General features: G+C 43.4%; 1 protein-coding gene across 3 annotated transcripts in view; it reads right to left on the reverse strand.

Annotated features, from left to right (window-relative positions):
- The window catches only part of LOC116950996 (folliculin-interacting protein 2-like), a 65,560-nt gene extending 45,247 nt beyond the window's left edge, over positions 1-20,313 (reverse strand). For all 3 annotated transcript variants that reach the window (XM_032969257.2, XM_032969255.2, XM_032969254.2), the window contains exon 1: positions 20,052-20,313. In XM_032969257.2, coding sequence (XP_032825148.2) covers positions 20,052-20,293 — 242 coding nt within the window. In that variant the 5' untranslated portion in view covers positions 20,294-20,313. The remainder of the gene's footprint in view (positions 1-20,051) is intronic.
- Positions 20,314-22,807: the final 2,494 nt, after the last annotated feature.

Here is a 22,807-nt window from a genome sequence, read left to right on the forward strand (position 1 = left end):
CGCAAGAACATTTTGAGATCCGCAAGAACATTTTGAGATGAAACACGGACACTGGTAGAAAAAGATGCAAAAGCTGACAGTGCACGAAGAAGCGTGGAGAATATCTTTAGAAATTCATGAGAGACAGAAATAGGAACACTTGATTCAGAAAACCAACACACGTTCAAGACATTGCTTTGACTACAAAAAAACACACAAATGGGCTTCAGCAGGATACGTTACGAGAATGTTTGATGGCCGCTGGTTGAGACTGACAATACAGTTACAGCCAAAGGAGAGATTTCAGCGTTGAGATGGAGAGACAATATCAGTTTATGTCTAAGAGCTAGAATGATAGTTTAATCTCGAAACCATGAGAGATGGCGACGACTTTGCAGGTGGATGATATTTCACGGCTGCCGATTGCCACCCTGGCAATTCTTTTCATTCATTTTCTTTTAGTGCCTGCACGACGAATGCTCTTAGACCAAGTTGCCGATGTAGCTCGTTGGCTCACATAAGCAGTGGCTTTAATCTACCTCAAAGGGATTTTATAGATAAATTGTATTTGTGATGGGTGAGAAATGAAGAAGTGAACCTTATGGTGGTACCCCAGGGTACCATAGTACCCCGGCTCTCGCATGTCCGTGATGCAGTTATTTTTAGTCTGATGGTCGGTCGATGCAGCAATCGACTCATCTCGACGAGCTGTACACGATGCACTACGGTGCATACGAGCGTTCAGGGATTCAGCGCCATCGTCCTCGCTGCGTTTCGACATCGCGGAGTAGCACCGATTTAAGATTGATTGGTACCCCAGTCGCAGAGTGAAGTACACCCCTGGAAAAAATAAGTGTCCCAGAAATTAAATATGTAATTGCCTCGGCCGTTTTGTATTATTTGGTACCCCGGGGTAACGCCATTAGGTTCGAGTGAGAGGAAGACTGAAGATGGTAGAAATCACAGAGAAGATGAGAGAGAATAGACTTGTGTGGTTCAGGCATGTTGAGAGACCACAGGAAAATTGTGGGACAAAATGTGCAAGTGGAAGGTAACAGATCAAGAAGAAGGCAGAAGCAGCGGGGGGGGGGGGGGGGGGCGATATGGTGCCATCGGATATTGTGGCCTGAGGAGCGGGAAAGAGAGATGGCACAGCGTGGAGAAGGTTGGCAAGGACAGCGGACCCCACGTGAGTGGGACAAACGCGTGAAAGACGTAGCATGCTCAATTTAAATCGCCTGAGACCATGCTTGAGAAGAGGCATTTAGGTTAATAGTTTGTATAGGGGGCGGGGGGGGGAAAGAAAAACGAAACACCAAATGGTCATCGAAGTAATCATGATGTACATGGCTCCAGACAGTTGTTTTATGTCTTTTGATGGTAAAACGGGACTGTAAACGTGCACCTGAATTTGCACTATAATGTAAACAGCACCCTCCGCTGGGTGTGAAGGAACATGCAGGGGGCACTATGTACGATGGGTCCCCAAACGCAGCTGTACCATTCACAGCCCTTTCGTGCAGGTCGTAGCAGGGATGATTTTGACAAACTTCACACCCGCATGGATGTGCGAACGTAGATGTACACGAACAGATTTTACAGCACTGCTTACCACATAGCCTCGAAAGCCCTACGATAACTTGGTCTGTGCAATGTGGTCACCACAAAGCACTAACCAGAGCTCTTATTTCTGCTTGGCTTTCAAGAGCTGATGAGCTGGGGGGGGGGGGCAGCATTTCCGGCCAATTCGGTTATTGGAGAACACAGGTAACCAGTCAAAAAATAGGCTGACTTAGAGAGACGGGGATATAATCGTTGACGACAATGCTCTTGTCAATGAGGCACACACCAGCTTGAAGCAGTGACATTAATTAAGGTATGTCAGCATTACCACCCAATACTCGGAACTAGTCCAATATGAACCAACTGTTAAACATGAACCTCCGTGCTCTTTTTAGGTCAGCTTTAAACAACGCGCTGTCTAATTAAAACTGTTGAGTGGGAGCAAGATTGAATGATTTTGCTAATTGAATACATCATGCTTGCAAGTGCATTAAAAGCTGTGAGACTCAAACATCCTTATGGCCTCAGCACGGTTGGTTATGTACGTTGCAAAAGAAGTTCAATCCCATTATGGATGAAGGCCTCCCCCATGCCTTGAGAGCTAATTTGACCACATGTTGTTATGTTGGATACTGCAGGTTGACGAAATTAGGGGTAGGTGGTGACCCCAGCACCAGGTCAGATGACAGCAATGGATATTAGTTGTGGCAAGACACTGAACTCTTGAGTCGGCAGGTTCAGTTTAATTTATTTGGTATAGCCCTGTGAGCCATTCGGCTTCTGAATCGGGTGCAATCGCAACAAACAAAAAAACATGAACAAGAAACCACCTTAAAGTGACTATGTGACTTTGTGCAAACAGAAAATCCAAGAAAAGACAGCAAAATATTGCAGAAGGCTCAGTGCGCTAACCACTTGCACCACCACTCTTACTCGCAGCTGATTCACTAAGCCCTAATTCTTTCCCGCCGCTTGGTGCTGGTTTACATGCATATATTTCACAGCCAGTTGTCCTATGCAATTTGTGGCTGTGAGTGATCAGCACACACATGAAGTTTTACACCGCCTGCACCAATACTGCATAATTGATGCATTGCTGCTGTGTGTCGAAGATCCATCGTGGATAAAAAAAACCCAATTAGTTTATCATTGGCAGTGCAGGGTAAACAAGTCAACCCCCCCTCCCCTCCAAGGTATCATGTGAAAAATCGTTGTCTTATTTTAAACCATTCAGCATTGGCAGTGACTTCAACACCACTCGGTCAGCGCATGACCACACGACCGTTCCAACGTTAAGGGGCGTCTCATTTACCAAGCATGCCCCTGACGAGTACGTTATTGGGGGATCAAACCATGGCTCTCTAGCTGGGGAACCTGTGCTTGGGAGATATAACGAGTAAGTCCAAGTAACACTTTTTTTCCCGGTTGAGAGGGAAAAAAATGCTAGCACGAACCAAGTCAAATTATTTTGTGTTGACAGCAAAGAGCACACACAGACCTCAGCCACACCCCTTGCACTCCCTGGCACGACTTGGTCGATAAGGAAGTCACGTGCAGGACTCTGTACAAACACATTTGCCTACTATTGCTTCACACACACCCGTGCACATTCGTATTTTACCAACGCATTAGTTTCTTCTGAAATGAAGCACAAAGGACCTTCTTGATAATTATTTGTAATGTACAAACTAAAAACATTCACCAATTCGTAGAGACCAGCATGGTGATGTGTGGTACAAAAAAAGACAAAGATCCCCCGTATAGCTTAAACAGACTGTTGGGGCAAGTGCTGTTAGCGAGCACCGATGAAGGCCGGCATGCCACACGACGGGGTGGGTGACCAACACCACGCCTTTGTCTCCCCAGTGACGATGGTTACACACCGCACCAGGTCCTCCCGAGGAGAGGCCCGGGATCGGTTCAAATAATCGTCACTGGTGTTGGCTGTGAGCGGAAATCGAACCTGGGTTGCCAGGTTCGTATTGCAGCACGCTAACCGCTACACTACCTCTCCCCCATGAGCCACACGGCATCGGGAGGACCTCATTCAGCAGTGGATTGATAAAAAGGTTGTACATGTACACTCATTTACAAACAAGTGCATTTGCAAAATACATCACTGCTACATTGAACGTATTAAATGACGCTAAATTTACAGGAACATTAGTTTAAGTCGGAATCCCAACCCAGGCTTATATTGAAATATTTGCAGTCATAAAAGCTACATTCCGAAATGACTATTCGTATTTTGCTTCCTTGTTTGGTATTTGTTTCGGTATCCGCAAAATTTCAGTTTACGATGACGCGTGCATCATTCCCTTTCAGTCCTTCGTAATTCCCAGAACCTGTCAGAAAAACCAGGGAAACTTTGGGTAACGTATTTTATTCTTTTTAAAAATGTGTAACTCTACAGACAGTGGCGAATGCATTATCTGCGTGTAAACAGCCTCGGAAAGAGACGTTAAACCAATGGTCCCTCATTACACGTCTGACAAAATAATCACCCACATACATCTCACCGCTAAGCAGGACTTTATGAACACCATGGTAAGTTAAAGTACTCTCCTCCCCTACCTAACCACCACCAGCTGTGTTGTTCTCTTATCCGAGAAAAACTGGAAGGGTGAGCGGGTGGAGTCACGCAGTCACGCGGTGTCTGTGTGTGTGGACATCATGTGACTGCAACAACGGGCAAAACAAACACCCTCCCCTCACCCTTTCCCCAGCCAACCCCCCCATTGGGCTCGCAACGAGCAGAGAGGCTAACCGCAGCAAGCCTGACTGCTCGGTTGTGACCGCCTCCCTTATCTGTTAAACTTTGCCAGTTCATGCAAGGGGTGCCAGGGTACAACGTTGTAAACAAAACGTCTGTCTGTGGGTGCAAAGACTCGAGAATCAATGGCGATGCCTATATCACGTACGACTATTAAAAGTAATCCAACGCCTCGAGTTTTCTGGCTGGCTGCTAGCTGGGCTACTCTCCACGCCAGCAATAACTCGTTTGCTATTGGGTATGGGCCGTTGCCACCGAAACTAGCTGGGTAACTAGCCAAACGTGATTTAATTTATTTTATACCTACGTGACTTTACCGAAAGAACCCAAGAGTATAGCTAAACGGGATTTCCCATGTAACAAATTATCAATGAAATGAATTGAAATGGAAAGAGGTTTTGAAGACATAACAGGCACCGAAGGAGGTGTGAGTAACTAATACAGAATACTGACCACGGTTCATTAAAAATTGCTTCGTTTCAATATGCGCTCCTTTGAATGCATTTTTTTTTGCCGGAATGTTCTTTACATCCTAGAGTATTCCTTTAAACCCATCACAATGCGTATTATCTTGGCATTTTACTACGTAAAAAGGCAGGTTACTTCCAGTGCTCCGACTCCCGGATTGTGAGAAGAGTATGAAAATAACAGCCGTCTCTTCTTATCACGCACGCACTTTTATGTTCTGTGGCAGAGCCACGGGTTCTCTCCTCCTCGTGACAACAATGCCCTTTATTCAATCAGGAAAACATCAATGGAGTCTCAAAGACTATTTTTCTGAGAGGCTCCTGCATTTGAATGCTTAACCAATTGTAAATAGGAGTCATTTGCATGTGGGAGAAATAAAACGTTTTGTGTCGACCCAGGAGGCAGTTTTGGTGTTTAACTGCAAGAGAAGATCCATTTATCTTCCTTTTAAATGCTATAATATACCAATTGCATGTGCCTTGTTATCCTCAATTAGTGTAAGTTATATATGTTATACATTCGGCTTTGCTGTCGTGCACTTAATAACGACATAACACAAAACCATTGCATGGCAAATGCTGAAATACTACCCAGCAAAACGTTGTTGCAATGCCAAGTGATAAACGCAGAACATTGTTTTGCTTTCACAATGCAAATACAGTAAAATTGCGAGTTACTTGGTCTGCGAGTGTTTTGCAAGACGAGCAAATTTTTTAAATAAATATTAATTTGATAAACGAGCGAGGGTCTTGCAATACGAGTATTACACGTATACGCTTTGTACTGCCGAGCGTCACGTGATCACAACTGACATACGAGTGCTTTGATATACGAGTGCTTTGGATTAGAAACACGTTTTTCCGGAACGAATTATGCTCCTCGCAATCCAAGGTTTTACTGTAATTGTAACGGACAGCGCATGTAAAAAGCAGGGCCTGCTGCGATTGTGACGGAGGTCGCAAGTAAGTGACGCGAGGAATCGTGTTCGCAAAATGAGAATGGACTGGCGCGCTTGCCCGGCCATGGCAGCTTTATGAATGCGGTAAAGTCACGTAGAAGGGAAACAATAAAATAATAAAAATATAAAACAATACAATTATCACGACGTTTCGACTGCAACACAAGCAATCATCATCAGGTGTGAAAACCCAAGCAGTTAATGTTCCAAAGTAGTAGTGGATCGAGGGGGGGGTTTTTTGGTTTTATAAATCGTGGCTCTAACAGTGCTCGGGATTCCACCTCGGGGATGGAAAATAACGTGGATCAGACTCCAGGCTCAACCCTCGAATATTTTTTTTTTTTAAATAAACCCTTCAACGCAAAGTAATAAATGAGTACATGCGCTTTTAAATTAGCATCGGTGGGAAATTGCTGGCAGACAAAATAGATTGTTTAATTACCTACACAAAGGAGAAGAGTGTGCCACATTTGGCCTAACAATGGAATCACGCTTAAAAAAAGGAGCGCGCACCATCACTCGGACAAATCATGCGACGTGTTTATTAACGGGTTCATTATTGCAAGCGCTTATTTTGGCCACGTGGTGTTACACAAAGACTTGCTCTCGGGAACAGAGCCAGCACTTGGTAGTGTGCACATCTACTAAAAGTAAGGATGTAAACACCATTCAACCTCACAAGCCAGACAGAAAAATGTATAGCCACATTTTCAGCTGTAAGCACCTGTTTCCACCGCCTTTTAAATATTTGTAAAACATCAGTTGCACCCAGTAACCTTAATAACGCTTTATGTTTTCAAGGAGGAAACCCGCGGCGTAAGATCACTGACGCTGGAAATGTAACCCAGCGCAGTAATCTTCCAATAGCTAATCGATCACAAAGCTTGCAAATCATGCATTGATACCGTAGATGGAGATTCAGTCCATTCACTCGACACACGTACCGCCAATTTAATTGTAGATACAATTCAGCCACATCAGCACAAAGCCGTAAACACGTTGACTCACACATACTATGTACATTATGTTCTTGGCTTAAGGGGCCATCCATTTAGTACGTAAGCAAATATATGACCCTCCCCACCACCTGCGTGCGTACGCTTGACGCAACCCCTCCCTCCGAATCCTATAGAACGGCCGCTATTTAATCCACACAGAAACGATCAAGGATTAGTACTATCTAACTCATTTGAAGGCCAATGAAGACAAATTATTATCGGAGCTTCACCCCCCCCCCCCCGTTTCCTTAGCGTACCTACATTGTCAGTAGACCCCCCCCCATACGCAAGCGTACGCATTTGTTTTAACCCCCCACCTCCCCCCTCCATGCTTACGTACTAAATGGATGGCCCCTAAGTGTACAATTAAAGTACACTGATGCACCTTTGTCGAGTTGATTTCATCAATTGCCTCCGAAGTCACTGCCCAAGCACTGGGGTAACCCAACATGCCACTTTAACAGCAGCGAAGGGCACCTCCGATCAGCACGGTTGGCTACGTACGGTGCAAAATAAATTCAAGGTACATACAACACAACAGGCTCTCACGGGAAGAAACGTCCAAGATTACATACATCGCTAAAACCTGGTGATTATCTGTTCCAACAGAGAAATCTCATCATTAATCCAATCTTTAAGGGCACACACGACATACAGGCCTGACAAGGCACTGACACACGTATATGTTGACTGATTTAGGTACGTAGGTAACACAATAAAGGTTGAATTTGCGTGCTGGAAAATGTTTATTTTCGTCTGAATTTCTGGTGACAATGTTGGTACATTCCTGCTGCTTCGTCAGCATATTATTCTGTCCCTAAATAACTTGCTTCTTGGTGAGATATTTACAATTTACCTACAAATCATCAAATGTTTTAAAAAGTTTAAATCTTGGGTGACGTGGGATCAGATGGAGAAGTGTGTTTATGATTTCAAATCTCACAACTACTTACCTGCAAGAAAAGCAGGGATCGAAACTTAAACAGGAACCTTTTCAAGAGCCCATATTTTGTGCAACACGGAATGGAATACACCAACCACGCAAGCTGCCTAAGAAGTTGGTATGTCACATTCATACCGATCAAGGCGGCGTACCTTTCTTAGGTGCACATTACTTCCGACTATGGACTACTGCCTTCATGCCACAAGGATTCCTTGTAAGTGTGGGTCAACATTGATGCGTTCTTCAAATGCACAACGCCGCACAGTGCATTCTGATCGGAGGACTCCGGCTTTACAGCCACAAATAATTGTATCACATAATTAGGGCACTGTTCAGAGGCGCCACCAGTTACTCAAGACAGCCATCATAAGACCCAGGTTTATTAATAAGGCTTGTCTTGCGTGCCACATGTGTGTGTGTATATATATAGAGCCACCTCAATCAGCAGCAGGCGGCGGGCTTAGTGCTGATGCGGTGGAAATCTCATCGGTGGAACGGAGCCGCGCGCCCGCGCGCTCACGGCAGGCAGCAGCCACACCTCCGCCAGGGCCGTGCCGGGGACACCAAACTGGTTCAAACGGTCGACCGCTCCCAAAACACCCCCCCCCCCCACCACCTCACTCGAAAAACTCTGTCAAAGCGCACACACGCAACCGAAAGAGATACACCGTCCAAACGGGGCAACCAGTCGTGAGGCACTATATTAGCACCACATTCATTGTCATCATCATCATCATCACAAGTCGCTCTGTAAGCAGGGCTTGATGAAGGCTGCCACATTGTAACCACTGCCAATTATAAGCAGCTGCAGTCCACTGGAGCCGTGACATGGCCCAACGGTAGCATGTTTACTGCTCGCTGCAGAGGTTCGCGGTTCGAAGCCAGCAGGACGCCTTTGCGTGGACGTTAAAGATCCTGCGACGTCATTCATTTTGTGCTGGTATCATGGTCCAAATTTGCCTTTAAAAAAATATTCCCTGAAAAAAAATTTGGTATTATACATTGCAATATCACCCTCCTCCTGTGGAAATACTGTGGCATTTGTCTGTGAAACATTGCGGCTTTGATGATAGCCTTACGCAATAATGGCATGAATACCAAATGTAATACATAAAAAATAATGACTTTATTGCACAGGCTGTGTTATTATCGTGTGCCTATTAACTCTGCTGACCCAGTTGTCATCGATTCCATAAACACTGTTAAAAACGCAACCAGAAGCAGGTGAAAAACACAGTACTTTTATCTTACTGCACTGTCTATGGACATATTTTAAGTTGCTGGAACACATCATGTGGAAATGTGAAACAGTAAATCATATTTAATCCCATTTTAGATCCCAATGAATGCATGCATGAAATAAGAGGATCTGTGCTTCTTTTGGAAGAATGTGAATGTCCGGCAAGTGAGCCCCTTAAGTGGAACAAGTTCCATTCGATCCTCCCGCTCACTGGAATGGACGTCATGACCCTCAGTGGCGACGATAAACAGCGACCCCAACGCAGGGGGGTCAACTCTTGAGCGATCAACAACACATCCGCTGTCGTTTTAAAAATGACCCCCACCACTTGCAAGCGCCGCAGCGACAGGTGGGCCTGCAAAGAGGCAGCTTGCCAAGCGATTAACCCCGGAGCATTTATTACAAGCGCTCACTATGAGCTCGTGTCGCCTCTCGGCTCACCTCGACATTCTAGCGTTACCACTGTTTACGGCCAACGAGAAAATTACACGCCAAGCGATCTATTGAAGCCGGCAAGCGATGCTTTTGCAGCCTAAGCGCTGCGTATTCTGGGGATAAACATGAAGCGACGCTTGACAGTTGATTAGTTGCACGGACGGAAAATTGCACAGAGCTCTGGGAGGACACGAGTTAATCTGAAGCAGTTCATAGTGAAACATGGCACGACGAAACCGACTGCTTCTGGTAGATCAGCGCGGTTGGCTACGTACGGTGCAAAATAAATTCAAGGTACATACAACACAACAGGCTCTCATGGGAAGAAACGGCCAAGATTACATACATCGCTAAAACCTGGGGATTATCTTTTCCAACAGAGAAATCTCATCATTAATCCAATCTTGAAGGGCACACACGACATACAGGACTGACAAGGCACTGACACACGTATATGTTGACTGATTTAGGTACGTAGGTAACACAATAAAGGTTGAATTTGTGTGCTGGAAAATGTGTATTTTCGTCTGAATTTCTGCCTCGCAATCAAATCAAGGAGATGAACCGTTATGTTGGCAAGAAAACACCACAAAACATATGCCCCATTGCACTTTCTTAAGACTGTTTTTAATTGTTTTCCAAATATGGTGGGAAACAATAAATTAACCCTGTCCATCTGTCTGTAACATGGGGTCACAATAACTCTCAAAGACGATCCAAAAATAACAAAACTGTAGGAATTTACTCTATAGGATACTGGCCAAATTGAATCGAAGGGTTGCCCAAAACTTGGAAACCCAAACCAGAGAATAAGGATTTATTTGCAAATATGAAAACATTATCCCTGACGGCGACCCGTCGGTTTCCCTACAGCAAATTAAACACTTCCAAAGACACAAGTATATGGGAAAGCATGACAGAATCAACGCGTATATAAATGACGTTTCCTCACGTATTTAGTTCACCATTTCTTTTTGGGATGGCTTGCCGCACATGCATGCCAAAAGCGGAATTATAAGCCCTGCGGTCTCGAGTCACGCGCCCATCGCAATGTCCGTTTTTACAAACCGGCATGAAGATGTGTGGAGCCACGTGACGCGATCACATATTTAATTATAATTAATCTCATTCAGGATTCTGGAAGGCGAGAGAGAAATAAACAAGACGTGTGAATGCGGGAAACCAGTGGCAACTTTGTCGCACCGAAGCAACCACATTTGCCTCCTGTAGGCAGCTCTCACCACCACAAGGAGCTTGCGGAATTACACTCGCGTGTGACGTTTTCTGAGAAACAGTCATGCTTTCCGACAACAGTCAGGGGGTGGAAATTATTTGGCAGCATGTAAAAAGAGGTACAATGTGCAGCTTACGCATGTCTATATAAATACATGAAGTGGCACTAGTAGGCAGGTTGCGCATGGCTTTCGCATTCAATGTCACACTCCGTAATGTGGGAGACAAATTACTTGGTTAACTAATGATGCAATTGGTACAATTTTAGGTTTAGTAACTTATAACTTCAAGCTAACCCTGCTCTGCAAGTGAAACCAATATATCCGTGGGTCATATTTTTACTGATGTCTTAAACCAAAATGGCTGCGATTAGAATGTTCGTAAAAACTAGGCTCAACAATATTTTTGCCAATTTTGACCTTTCTACCAATTTAAGAACACGATTAGAATATACATCGGTTGTAAATCTGCATGTATTTGCTAGCAAATAACTCGTACACGAGATGCTTAATTAAATCGGTGAATTTTGACGAGTCGATGATTAATAACACGTAACAATTTTGTTGCATGCCCCTATGACTTACATTAGCCTAATCATCGGTAGACACTGCACTATAATTTCAAATACATGAAACACTAAGTGTACTTTGATGAGAAACTCACTTTTATACAATTTCTTATCTTCAACTGCTTGCACTTCTGATTCCACAATCGACCCTAGACTCAACACAATTGTTGGTGTCATCTCAAACCACTGAAGCAGCCAGACTGTCTTGATCTCAAGAGTCACACCAACTAATAATTTCAGGCCAGTAGCTGGACAAAGTTTTGGAAACATAACTGTGACACAACTTAGAATAAATGTGTAAATTTACATGGATTCCGCACAATAATCAAGGTAAATCCTGTATGTTTCTGAATATGTTAAATAAAACATATATTTATAACCCATGATCTATATAAAGACCTTAATCTAGACTTCTCAAAAATCTCGAGGGTACTTTCCAACATGATAGCTGAAATTTGGTAGCTCTTAGGACACAAACCACAGTAGAAATGTGAAAATCAGAGATTTTTCATTTTAAGGCCCCCAAAAATCTTTATTTTAAGTGCCCCATAAACATGTTTGTGCACGTCATTTAGAAACCGTTCAAAATAAAAGATTTCATTTTTTCGTTTAATAGTGTTAAACAGAAAACACAATTTAATTGAACTTTTTTATATATATTTCGGATGCAAGTAGTTTTTGAACAAAAAATACGCATTTTATGATGTTCAAACCTGAATAATTTGAAAATGGTAAAAGATTGGAGCTTCCTCTCACAGACTATTAAGTTCATTCAGTTAAGTTTGTTCTTTCGAATAAAAAAAAAGAACAGAATATTTCAATTGAAAGTTCCTGAATCAAGTGGTCAAGTATTTGTGGGGTTTTTTTGCAGTTTCTGATCGTCGATAAAAAAATGTATTTTTTAGATCATTTCAGGTTAATTATTATATTTAACTCGCAGGAAGTACCCGGCGTTGCGCGGGCGAAAAAGACACACAGACATCGACCCACACGCACAAACACATCGACTTGCACACACACATCGACTTGCACACACATGTAAGACAGGCTTTATGCACTCGTATCAAATAATGTTGCCATGTTTGTTTATTCATTAATTTGGGGACAAGCTGATTTATTGGACTTACATAGGCCAATTAAAGAGCAAAAGCATAGCCTCTTTATGTTGGTGTTTAAAGAAAACCACATTCAGATATGTACTTGTAATTAACAATACGTTGCTTTTAAATATAACTTTTCAGCAAAATAATTTATACATTCCCAATTGTATTAAAACAGATCATCTACTTAGGATGCTAGGACACAAAACAAATATAAACAAGAGCCACTGCAAGACAAAACTCTCCTAAAGCACATGAAATGTCTGCGAAACCAGATCTTGCATAACCGAGCAAGTGCGAGCGTTTGCACTCGCGTGCGTCACTTGCAATCGACTGAGCAACTCAATAAGGAACACTGAAAACCACTCCAAGGATTGCAGCAAGATTTATCACAAATAGTTATAAAAAGGCAGAAAGCTTAAATAACTAAATGTTGAAGATTTGACCACAGGAATTGCAGCTCAGAAGCTTACTCTGTTAAGACTAAAACGTGTAGTGATCTACTTGTTTGGTGGTCAAATACTCCGACCACTTTGGGGGTGGTGGCCAACGCCCACATCCTGCCTCCCAAAGGTGGGAAACCCCTGCAAGCCACGCCCAGCGTGACACATACAATGCTGACACGATTACCATGCCCCACCCTCTACCTCTTATGCAGCGGCACACAAGGCAACAGAGGGGAAACTTTTCCCCCACTAGTGTCATGTAAAACCGATTAGTCCGTAATTAAAAGTATAAGTGGTAGTCAGATTACTTTAAAATTTATAACTGGTACTCATTGATTACTTTAAAATGTATCAAACAAGTCCTAAAGCCATGTATTGCCTTATGACAGCAACGCCACCATCCGAGCACACAGCCCACAGAGCAGAGTGGTGAGAAATGCCTTGCTGAAGCGTCAGATACAAGTGTGAAATCTTCTTCACATTGCTCTGCTCCTTTGGTTTCAAAGTGCCAACTATTCTGGGCACTCAAAAATGGTATTTGTGCTCCGCTTAGAGGCAATATGCTTGTTGATTAAAACTGGGTTAAACTCGTGCACGTTTTGAGCAAGGGGATAAAATGTATCCAGTGGGACAAATTAATTACCAATTAGATTATCGAGCCAGGCACAATCCATGCACCAAGGCTCTTTGGGCAAACTGCAACTGGATATGCTAGCGAGGCGGAATAATACCCAGCAGCTTAATTCTGACAGTCCCTCTGCTTGTTCAATCATTAAGGGGTGTCATTTTGAAACAATACAATTTGGTGGATTTTTCAACATGCGTTAAGCTTATAGAAGATAGATGTCGTTGGACCTAATATTGCACGAAAAAATGCAGATATATTATCAAAATGTAATATCAACTTTCAAATGTCTCCCCTGCTAAAATGAGCACTGGTGGTCTTGAGCCAGTAGTGGAATTCTACATTTCAAATAACTTAAACATAACACATTTAAAAATGATCATGTAAAATGTTGTTCCATGAAAAGGAATTATTGTAATAAAAAAAGAAACATGATCTTTAGAAATGCAATACTCTCAACACACAAAACTCAAATGAGCAGATGGAAGACATTACATTTAACATATGGATCATTCCGTTTTCAAAGGACCTAATGGAATTTATAAAGCAAATAAAGGTAATCACTTTTACTCCCTCTTACAAGATACTCTCAAATACAACGTTTGCTGAGAGTTTTCGATGGTAACATGAGCGTTCGTGTGTGTACTTGCTGAATGAGCACACTCGTACCCAGACTCGCACAAGCTACACATTGTATTCCTTTGTGTTGTCACTGGAAAGAAAATGTCCCGGTTTTGTGGCTTAAAGAAGAGACAGGGCTGTGAAAGAATGCAGACACTTTTGGCATGAGATAGAGCACTCACTGTGACATCAGCGAACAGCCAAGAGTCAGGACAGCCACGATTACTCACCCAGGCAAGGCACTCAGGCGATACGACCATCCTTAAGACAGACCCTATGCCTTGTGATAAGCTGACTGGCCAACTCAAGCACCGGGCCATCCCAAGCACAGAGTCTGGTCGCTTAAATTGTTAGCCACGGACTGACATTGTGATTTCACTCAAGCCCCTTTGAACGAACGCCCAAACATGTGACAGGCAAAAAAAAACAGCCAAATATTTTCTTCTTGAAAGATTTGAGCCGATCCAAGGGTAGCTTTGGCAAATAAAAATGAGTCGTACCGATTATGCAATAGCTTATCTGCTCAATTTTCAAAGCGGACAGATGAAGTAATTACCAGCATGTAAAGTCACTCCTCGCTTTACGTCGGTCTGTTTAACATTGTTTCACGACAAATTCGTTGATGAAGCACTACCCATGTATGCCTTTCAAGTCGCAGGTTGGAGGTGGGGAGCATAAATGTGGGATCGTAGATGTATATTGATACATTGGATTTTGCTGCAGTCCTCAACAGACTAACAGTCAAGCAACAGCCAATAGCAGCCTATCACTCCTATTTTTTGTGAATACATATACCAGAGGTTGTGATGACGACCGCTTGTGTTGCAATCGAAACGTTGTAGTTTTTTTTAATTTAATTATTAATTTGAACCTATCTACGTGACTTTACCGAAAGACCCAAAGAATATACAATGTATTGGTATTTTTATGTATAAGTAAATATTTTAATGCAATATTCTGATTTTAACAACACAAGATATTCCAATGAAATTAAGAATGAAATTACGTCCATGCATTTGCTCAACCTGCCTTCATTATGTGTTTGTTTCTGTGTGGCCCAAAATACAGGTTTGCTAAGGGTCTCCCAGCTGCAATGGTAAGGTTAGCTATGCCAATGATTTATTAATCAGGGAACATGCACTTTTCAACCCGATGCAGAATAATGTAAATATTGATGTGGCACAATGGATGTAATATGGGGAGTAGAAATTACTGAACATGAAGAGTATTAACAAGAAATAAAAAAAGTAACACGAATAAAATAACTATGAGTGATAATCTTATTTGTCATACTAATGTGCTTTGTCACAAATAACACTGAGCCATTCTGTCTACAGGAAAGTAACCCATACTGACACCTACCTAAAACCGGATTCCCAACCCCAACCATCCCAGAAGAATTCCCTCATCAAAACGCTACACCATAGAACTCAATGTATCTTGGAACATGAACACCTAACCAGTGAACTCAAACACGTACACCAAGCACTCAAGGCGAATGGATATTCTGACTACACAATCCGCAAAGCCATCACCCCAACCGTGAGGAAGGAGCCATCTGAGGATACAATCAAAACCATCACCCTGCCGTACATGGCAGTGGTAACCAAAAAGATTTCCAAAATCATGAACAAACACAAGATCCAGGTCCGATTTAACACAGTACATAAGATTCGTGATCTGATCCCATCTGTGAAGGATGTGATCCCTGACATACAAATATCCCGGCGTCTACAAACCAAGCTTTATCTGCGGCAGCAGTTACATTGGGGAAACTAAGCGACATTTCTCGGACCGTGTTCGTGAACATAAGGAAGATTTGAAACACAGTAGGACCAATACTTCTGCCGTGGTTGATCATTATTTTAATGCGGCTGGCTCACACGAAAGTGATTTCTCTAAGACAATGGTACTTTGCAAGCGTTCATGAAGCCATCCATATATACAGACACAATTTCAACCAAGAGGAAGGTTATAGACTCAGCAATCATTGTAAGGATGTCATCAACCACTTTGGGTCATGACTTGACTTGTTTTCTTGTCAATCAACCTCCACCGTCAGCAGTGTGGGGTGTGGAGCGGGGTGCAGGGATTTCTTGGCGGCCCTTTGTTGCATTGGCATTGCTGCTGCATTGGCATTGCTGCACCGCCCATGCTCCTGGTGCTGCTGATACACTTGGGCTATGCCCATCCCCAAAACTTTATAAACAATTTGCCTTTAGAGGCTCACTCCTTTGCCTGATGACGACCGCTTGTGTTGCGACCGAAACGTCGTGATATTTGTATTCACTTCATGTTTCTTTGTTTCTATCTACGTGACTTTACCGAAAGAACCAAAGACTACGATAACAACAGCAGATCGTTTTCCCACCTTTTAAGTGAAGGTATGGTATAGTTATGGTATTATCAGTGAAACACACGCAAACATCCAACACATTTGTGGTGATCTAAATTCAACGTTTATATGTTTATTGGGCTTCATATATGCAATGTTACCTCGTGACAAATATCATATCCAATAAATACAAACCACCACTTCTTTCAAATGTTCTTGCCGTTGGTTTTCACACCTGATGATGACTGCTTGTGTTGCAGTCGAAACGTCGTGAGAATTTTATTGTTTTATATATATTTTATTGTTTCCCTTCAACGTGACTTTACTGAAAGAACCAAGAATATGAATCACTGCAGTCACGAAAAGCTTTAAATCAAAATTGATAAAGTCTTAAAATGTGTTCACAATTGTGGTATTTAAAGATGTTGTACAAAAGACTAACAGTGCAATATTTGCCTTTCAACTTACAATATGCTTGCTTTTTGAATGCACCAAATACACCGAAGGATTAAGATTTTTTAAAACGTCACTGCAGTCCCTCAACAATTCAAGTAGTATTCTGTGATGCATGGAAAAACGTACATTCCTACTTAAATCCGTATGTGTTATGAAAAAACAGAGGGGATAAAACGAGAAAGTAAATGTTTGAAACTTTACAGACTGACAAATAGGAAGATAAATTATGTTCCAATTCGGCCTTGTGTAAACACAAAAATCGATGGTAAGATATATTGAGATTTTGCTCCACTATCTATATATGCACATAACGCACATACAAATGGCATTTGTGCCTGGGTGGGTCAGGGGTCAGAGCACTGAATCTGCACTGTAGGGATCCTGGGTTCGAATCCGGGTGGCCACCCTTCACTAAATCTGGTTGCATGTGTAGTGAGCTAATGGTCTTAGCCAAGTCACCAAATACAATGCAAAAAAACATTATAGCATTTGTTTACTTAATTGTGCAATCATGGCAGTTCTGCAAAAAAAATGTTTGTTCGATTGTCACACTACAAGTATGTCCAAAGCAATGCATGTGGGAAATTTCAGTGCATTTGATGGGATCTCAGATGCAGTTCTGAATGGACAGTCTCATGCCATGCCATTGATAACACAATTACACTTACAATAGGGAAACGGCAAATACATCGAAGACCTACTTTACCAAGTACCTAATACAGTATAAACATATTCTTGTGTAAGGTAATATGTGGAGCTCTGCTAGCCACGAGAGGGCTTCAGGAGAGAGTTTGTGTAGTTTTGATATTCGTCCGTTGAAGGAGCGCAGACTACAGTGGTTTACCATATGGTCCACAGTTTGGGTTGCATTGCCACAGTCGTAATGTGGCTTCATAAAGTAAAATTAACCGAGTAAACACCAAATACACACACCAATTAATTTTGAAATTATAATTTTCTCTGCCGTTTTGTACACGACACTGCCTTCTACAACCTGTACTAAACCAGCAGGAATCATGGTTAAATAATCCCCAAGACCTGCACAACATTGGGAGACCTTAATCCAGCAATGGATTGACACGGCAAAGTCTGTACATGGTTATGTGAAATAAATGATAGAATTCATATTTTTCATGCCACGCTACACAAATATCATGCTCATTTCCTCTTAAGAAGTGACAGAAACATACATATTGTTTTTACATTAACCTGAACAATTGGTGGCTGAGATGTAAATTGAGTACTGTACACATAAGTGTATCTGTGCTTAAACAGCATTGGGCAGACCTGATGAGCCAGAAGTAAAAACCATTCTACATTTCTCAGATGAAAAAAACAGCTTATACATGCGGCAATGAATCAACTGTGGTCACATTTATGGTGACATTAAGAGGTGCTGGAGCAATAGCATCGTCAGCTGGTATTTATGTTACTAATGTAGCATATTTCAGAATCAGAATCTTTATTTATACTGGAGGAATCCGATGAGCTATAAAGCTCCTTTCCACAGATGTGTGCAGGAGCACACGTTGCTAAACAGGTATATGATTCACTGTGACATTGCCTTATTTTGGTGATTTCGAAAAGTTTTTTGGTTTGGCCATGTTTGTTTGTTGTAGTACGGAGTGAGACTGATGGCTTTAATCTAAGTTGTCTTGTGGTTGTTGTTGTTGTTGCATCTCACTGGGATTTTTGCACACATCGTTGGTGTACGGTGCTTTTTCTGCAATATTTTGCCGTTTTTTCCTGGATTTTTCTGTTTGCGCATAGTCACTTTAAGATGTTTTTCTTGTTCATGTTGTGTTTTTTGTTTGTTGCGGTTGCACCCGATTCAAGAGCCGAATGGCTCACAGGGCTATACCAAATAAATGAAACTGAAAACAAAAATGATGGCCAGAGGTCAAGAATGACGTCGGGAGTGGCAGAAGAAGAAGAGGGCACACGCCCGAGAGGACATCCCAACTGTGGCGATGATCGAGCGATATAAAACTCGTGTGCAGGTTGCTTTCTCGGTGAATTGTTGTTGCACTGCAGGGCCGCGACAGATGGCCACGGAGGCAGGCCCTTCATCCAGCAGTGGATTGACCATGGCTGATGATTATGCCGACGATGCGTACGACTGATTTGACCGTGGCCAGGATTGTAACTGTCACACTACGAAATCTCATTACTCCTGACAAGACAACACAACGGTCCACCCCTCATGTATCCCATCGCAGCTAGTTTACTTAGCAAGTCAATTCGCTCATAACAGGTGAAATACATTGTATCATCAAGTGCAGCGTGCAAACGACCCATGGTATAAATGAATGTACACATTACAGTAATATAGCATGCATGTTACTGTGTCATATATAGACCAAAAAAACCATAAAGATCATACAAAAAACTACTAGAATCCTAGCCCAATCTATCTAAAAAACTTACCTCACTAAATCTAAGTACTCTATATTAAAAAGAAAACGGTACGTAGAGTAAGGTGCCATTCATACGAATTCTAGAAATCCCAACTCAAAATTTAGTTTTAAAAAAATCGTTAAAACGATCACAAACCTGTCAAACCCTTATCAGTGCCTTTCCTATTACAGACCAATTCAGACCTTATTGGTCACCCTGTGCCCCTTATAAATCTCAACATTCATCCTACAAAGTTCCCATCACAAGGGACAAACAAATATTTTTTTTGCCCGTATTGAAACGGATGTACGCCGTATGGACCCGAAAATTCAATATTACCCTGTACAAGAACACGGGATAAACCATATGTGTTGACATGTATTATTATATTGGTCTCTATGTGGTCTCTGTGGGTCTCTATAGATCCGTCTAAAATAATAATACCTATCAACCCCTTATCAGTGCCTACCTTATTACAGACCAATGCAGACCTTATACATCTCAACGTCCATCCTAAAACAAAGCCCCATCACAAGGTAGACAAACACAGACGTTAAAATCTTGCCCGTGTTGAAACGGCTGCACGCCGTAATGGGCCCGAAAAACTAAAATTTCCCCTCTTCAAGAATACGTGTTAACCCGCATGGGTTGACACGGCACGATTATAAATCGTCTCACAAAAGCGCAAACTCGAAGCCTCAGATTGTGGCGCACCACCCCTTCTTCTCCACACCGCCGCCGCCGCCAATGTTGACAAAACAAGGGGAGTGGGGGGGGGGAAGACCGCTCGTCAGCGGCCCCGCCGCCGCCGCCGCTCGCCGCCCACCCAACCACCCACCCACCCACAACGTCCCGCACGGCGGCGGGGGGTGATGGGGGGTGGCGCGCGGAGGACTCCCGCGTCAAGCCTTACCCGACAACCGCGTCACCGACGCCGCGCCACCGGGGCGCCCGGGGTTGGTGGCTCGCCGCCTTCCTGTGGAACAGCTTGTGGAAGAGCGTGGGGCCCATGGTCAGCGCGAGTCCGACTCCTCTCCCCGCGTCGTCGTCGCCGTCGTCAAAGCCGCCGCCACCGCCACCGCTGCAGCCGCCGCCGCCGCCTCTGCGCGCTCCATCCCCGCGCGCGTGACCACGGCCGTCTCCTCGCGCTCCCATTGGTCGCCGGCGCGCCCGGACGTTAGCACGTACGAAGTGAACGCGCCCTTCCCATTGGTTAAGAGCCGCCGTCCACCACCGCCCCCCCCCACTTCCCTCTCCACCGCCCTCCCCCCCACGGCCCCCCACCGCCCCCTCCACACCCCTCCCCCAAACAAGCTTTACCGCGCGCGCGCTTCGAGTCTCATTGGGTGAGAGGGGGCGGGCCCGCTCCCTCTCCGGCCACGCCCATCCCCACCCTGGCCCCTGCCCCCAACAGCTCACAGCGACCCCCTCTCATTGGTTGCTTGGGTTCGTCTCGCGCTCGTCCCCCGCCCCCCTCGCTCCTGGCTGTTGCCACGCTCGCGCCCTCTGATTGGTTGGTTTTCAGACTTATCAGAATATTTATAACTGGAGTGGAGGTGGAGGAATCCGATGAGCTTTAAAGCTTTTTGTTCACAGATGTTCCAGTAGGAGCACGGGGTCAGAATGTTAAAATAATAATACAAAAACACGATAGGAGTGCAAAGTGTAGGAAAAGTAAACAAAGCACTTAAAAAATAATGAGATTAAACTTTTTAAAAAAAATCTTACCAGGTAAAGCCCACTGAGCTTTTTACTTATTTTTCAGAAGCGATATAGCCACAATCCATAGCTCAACAAAGTGGCTTATCACGTGAAAATATATAACAGCAAAATAATTCTCTAAATCAGTGGTTCTTAACCTTTACTAGAGCAATGCACCCCTTGGATTTTCAATCGTAAAAAAAAGTCTGTTAATAGATACATCATAATAATTACATTTATATAGCGCTTTTATTAAAAGTTCTCAAAGCGCTGTGCAGAACACAGCAACAGCAGGCACTCAGCATGAAAATAATATAAATACATTTGAAAAATAATTTACGAAAATAAAAAAAATTAATAAGCGGAAGCGTATAAATAGGTCTTGACTTAAAGCTTTCGTGACTGCAGAAATTCATATTCTTTGGGTCTTTCTCGGTTGAACGTGTGTCTGTATATATGGTTGGCTTCATGAACAAAGCTTTGTTGGTAGCCAGTGGGCTTGCAAAGTACCTTCGTCTTAGAGAAATCAATTTCGTGTGAGCCAACCGCATCTTGAGAGCTTGGTGCACGTGTTTCAGTTCACTGGCTAGGTGATGATGATGATGATCGGATATACATCGAGCTCTATGGGTACAAACTCAGCAATCATTGGAAGGACGTCATTAACCAGTTTAAGTCATAACTAGCTGTGATGTTTCCATCTTGTCACCTTCCGATGTTAGTTTCATTTGACTAAAGATGGGACAAGCAATTCCAGTTCCTGCGGTGTCGCCCCCTGTAATTGGGCGGACCAGAAGTTGTTTGCGTTGACCTTTCACTTGACTCTCCAATTTTACATTAACATAACCATCACCGCGTGTGCTGGCCCCAGGGCACTTGTGTGCCCCGACCACTTCGTTCTGACACCAGGACGCTTGGGCTACGCCCATTTTAAACCTTTAAAACAGCTCGCCTTTCGTGGCGTTCCCCCTTTTTTCCACCTGATGATGGTCGCTTGTGTTGCGATCGAAACGTCGTAGTTTTTTATATTTTGAACCGATCTACGTGACTTTACCGAAAGACCCAAACAATACGTATACATAGGTTTTAAGGGGCATATTTAAAATGTCCACAGACTTACGTGCCCGTGCTTAGTTTGTGTTTTGATGATTTACTTTCTAAAAAAATGTGCATGTCTCGCACCCCCAGAAAGGGCATCTCGCACCCCCAGGGGATGCGTGCACCCCAGGTTTAAGACCCACCGCTCTAAATAATTATCTAGCCCCCCCCCCCATTCCTCCCTTCTCAGACTCTACCTTGCAATACCCCCCCCACCACTCCCCATCGTTCGCTAAAAAACCTCCAACTATTTGCTGCCAATGGGGAACGACGTAGCGGCCGTGCTCTCTCGCTTCACGGGTTCAGTTTCATTTATTTTGGTATACCCCTGTGAGCCATGCGGCTCTTGAATCAGTTGCAACCGCAACAAACAAAAACATGAACAAGAAAACATCTTAAAGTGACTATGTGACTGTGTGCAAACAGAAAATCCAAGAAAAGACAGCAAAATATTGCAGAAAAAGCACCGTACACCAACGCTGTGTGCAAAAATCCCAGTGGGATGCAAGTCAACCAACAAAAACCACAAGAAAAACTTAGATTAAGGCCATCAGTCTAGCTCTGTACTACAACAAACAAACATGGCCAAACCAAAAAACGTTTTCGAAATCACCAAAATAAAGCCATAAAAGCAACGTAACAGTGATCATAGGAACTGTGACCGAATTTTCACAATAAGCGACATAAACAACATGTGCCACCAACACCCTGCAGCCACAGCTGGCTGCATGAGCGAGAGAGCGCGCGCGCGTTGAGTGAGGCTCGACCGGTCATGCTGGGTCAGGGAAAACCCAGGGCGGGTCTCGTGACTACCAGTCAGGCCAGTTACGTCACCCCCCCCCCCACCGGCTGTGACGACGCCACGCACAT

Source organism: Petromyzon marinus, chromosome 41, assembly GCF_048934315.1.
Source record: "Petromyzon marinus isolate PM22_M1 ecotype Great Lakes invasive population chromosome 41, UKy_Petmar_22M1.pri1.0, whole genome shotgun sequence".
NCBI classification, from domain to species: Eukaryota; Metazoa; Chordata; class Hyperoartia; order Petromyzontiformes; family Petromyzontidae; genus Petromyzon; species Petromyzon marinus.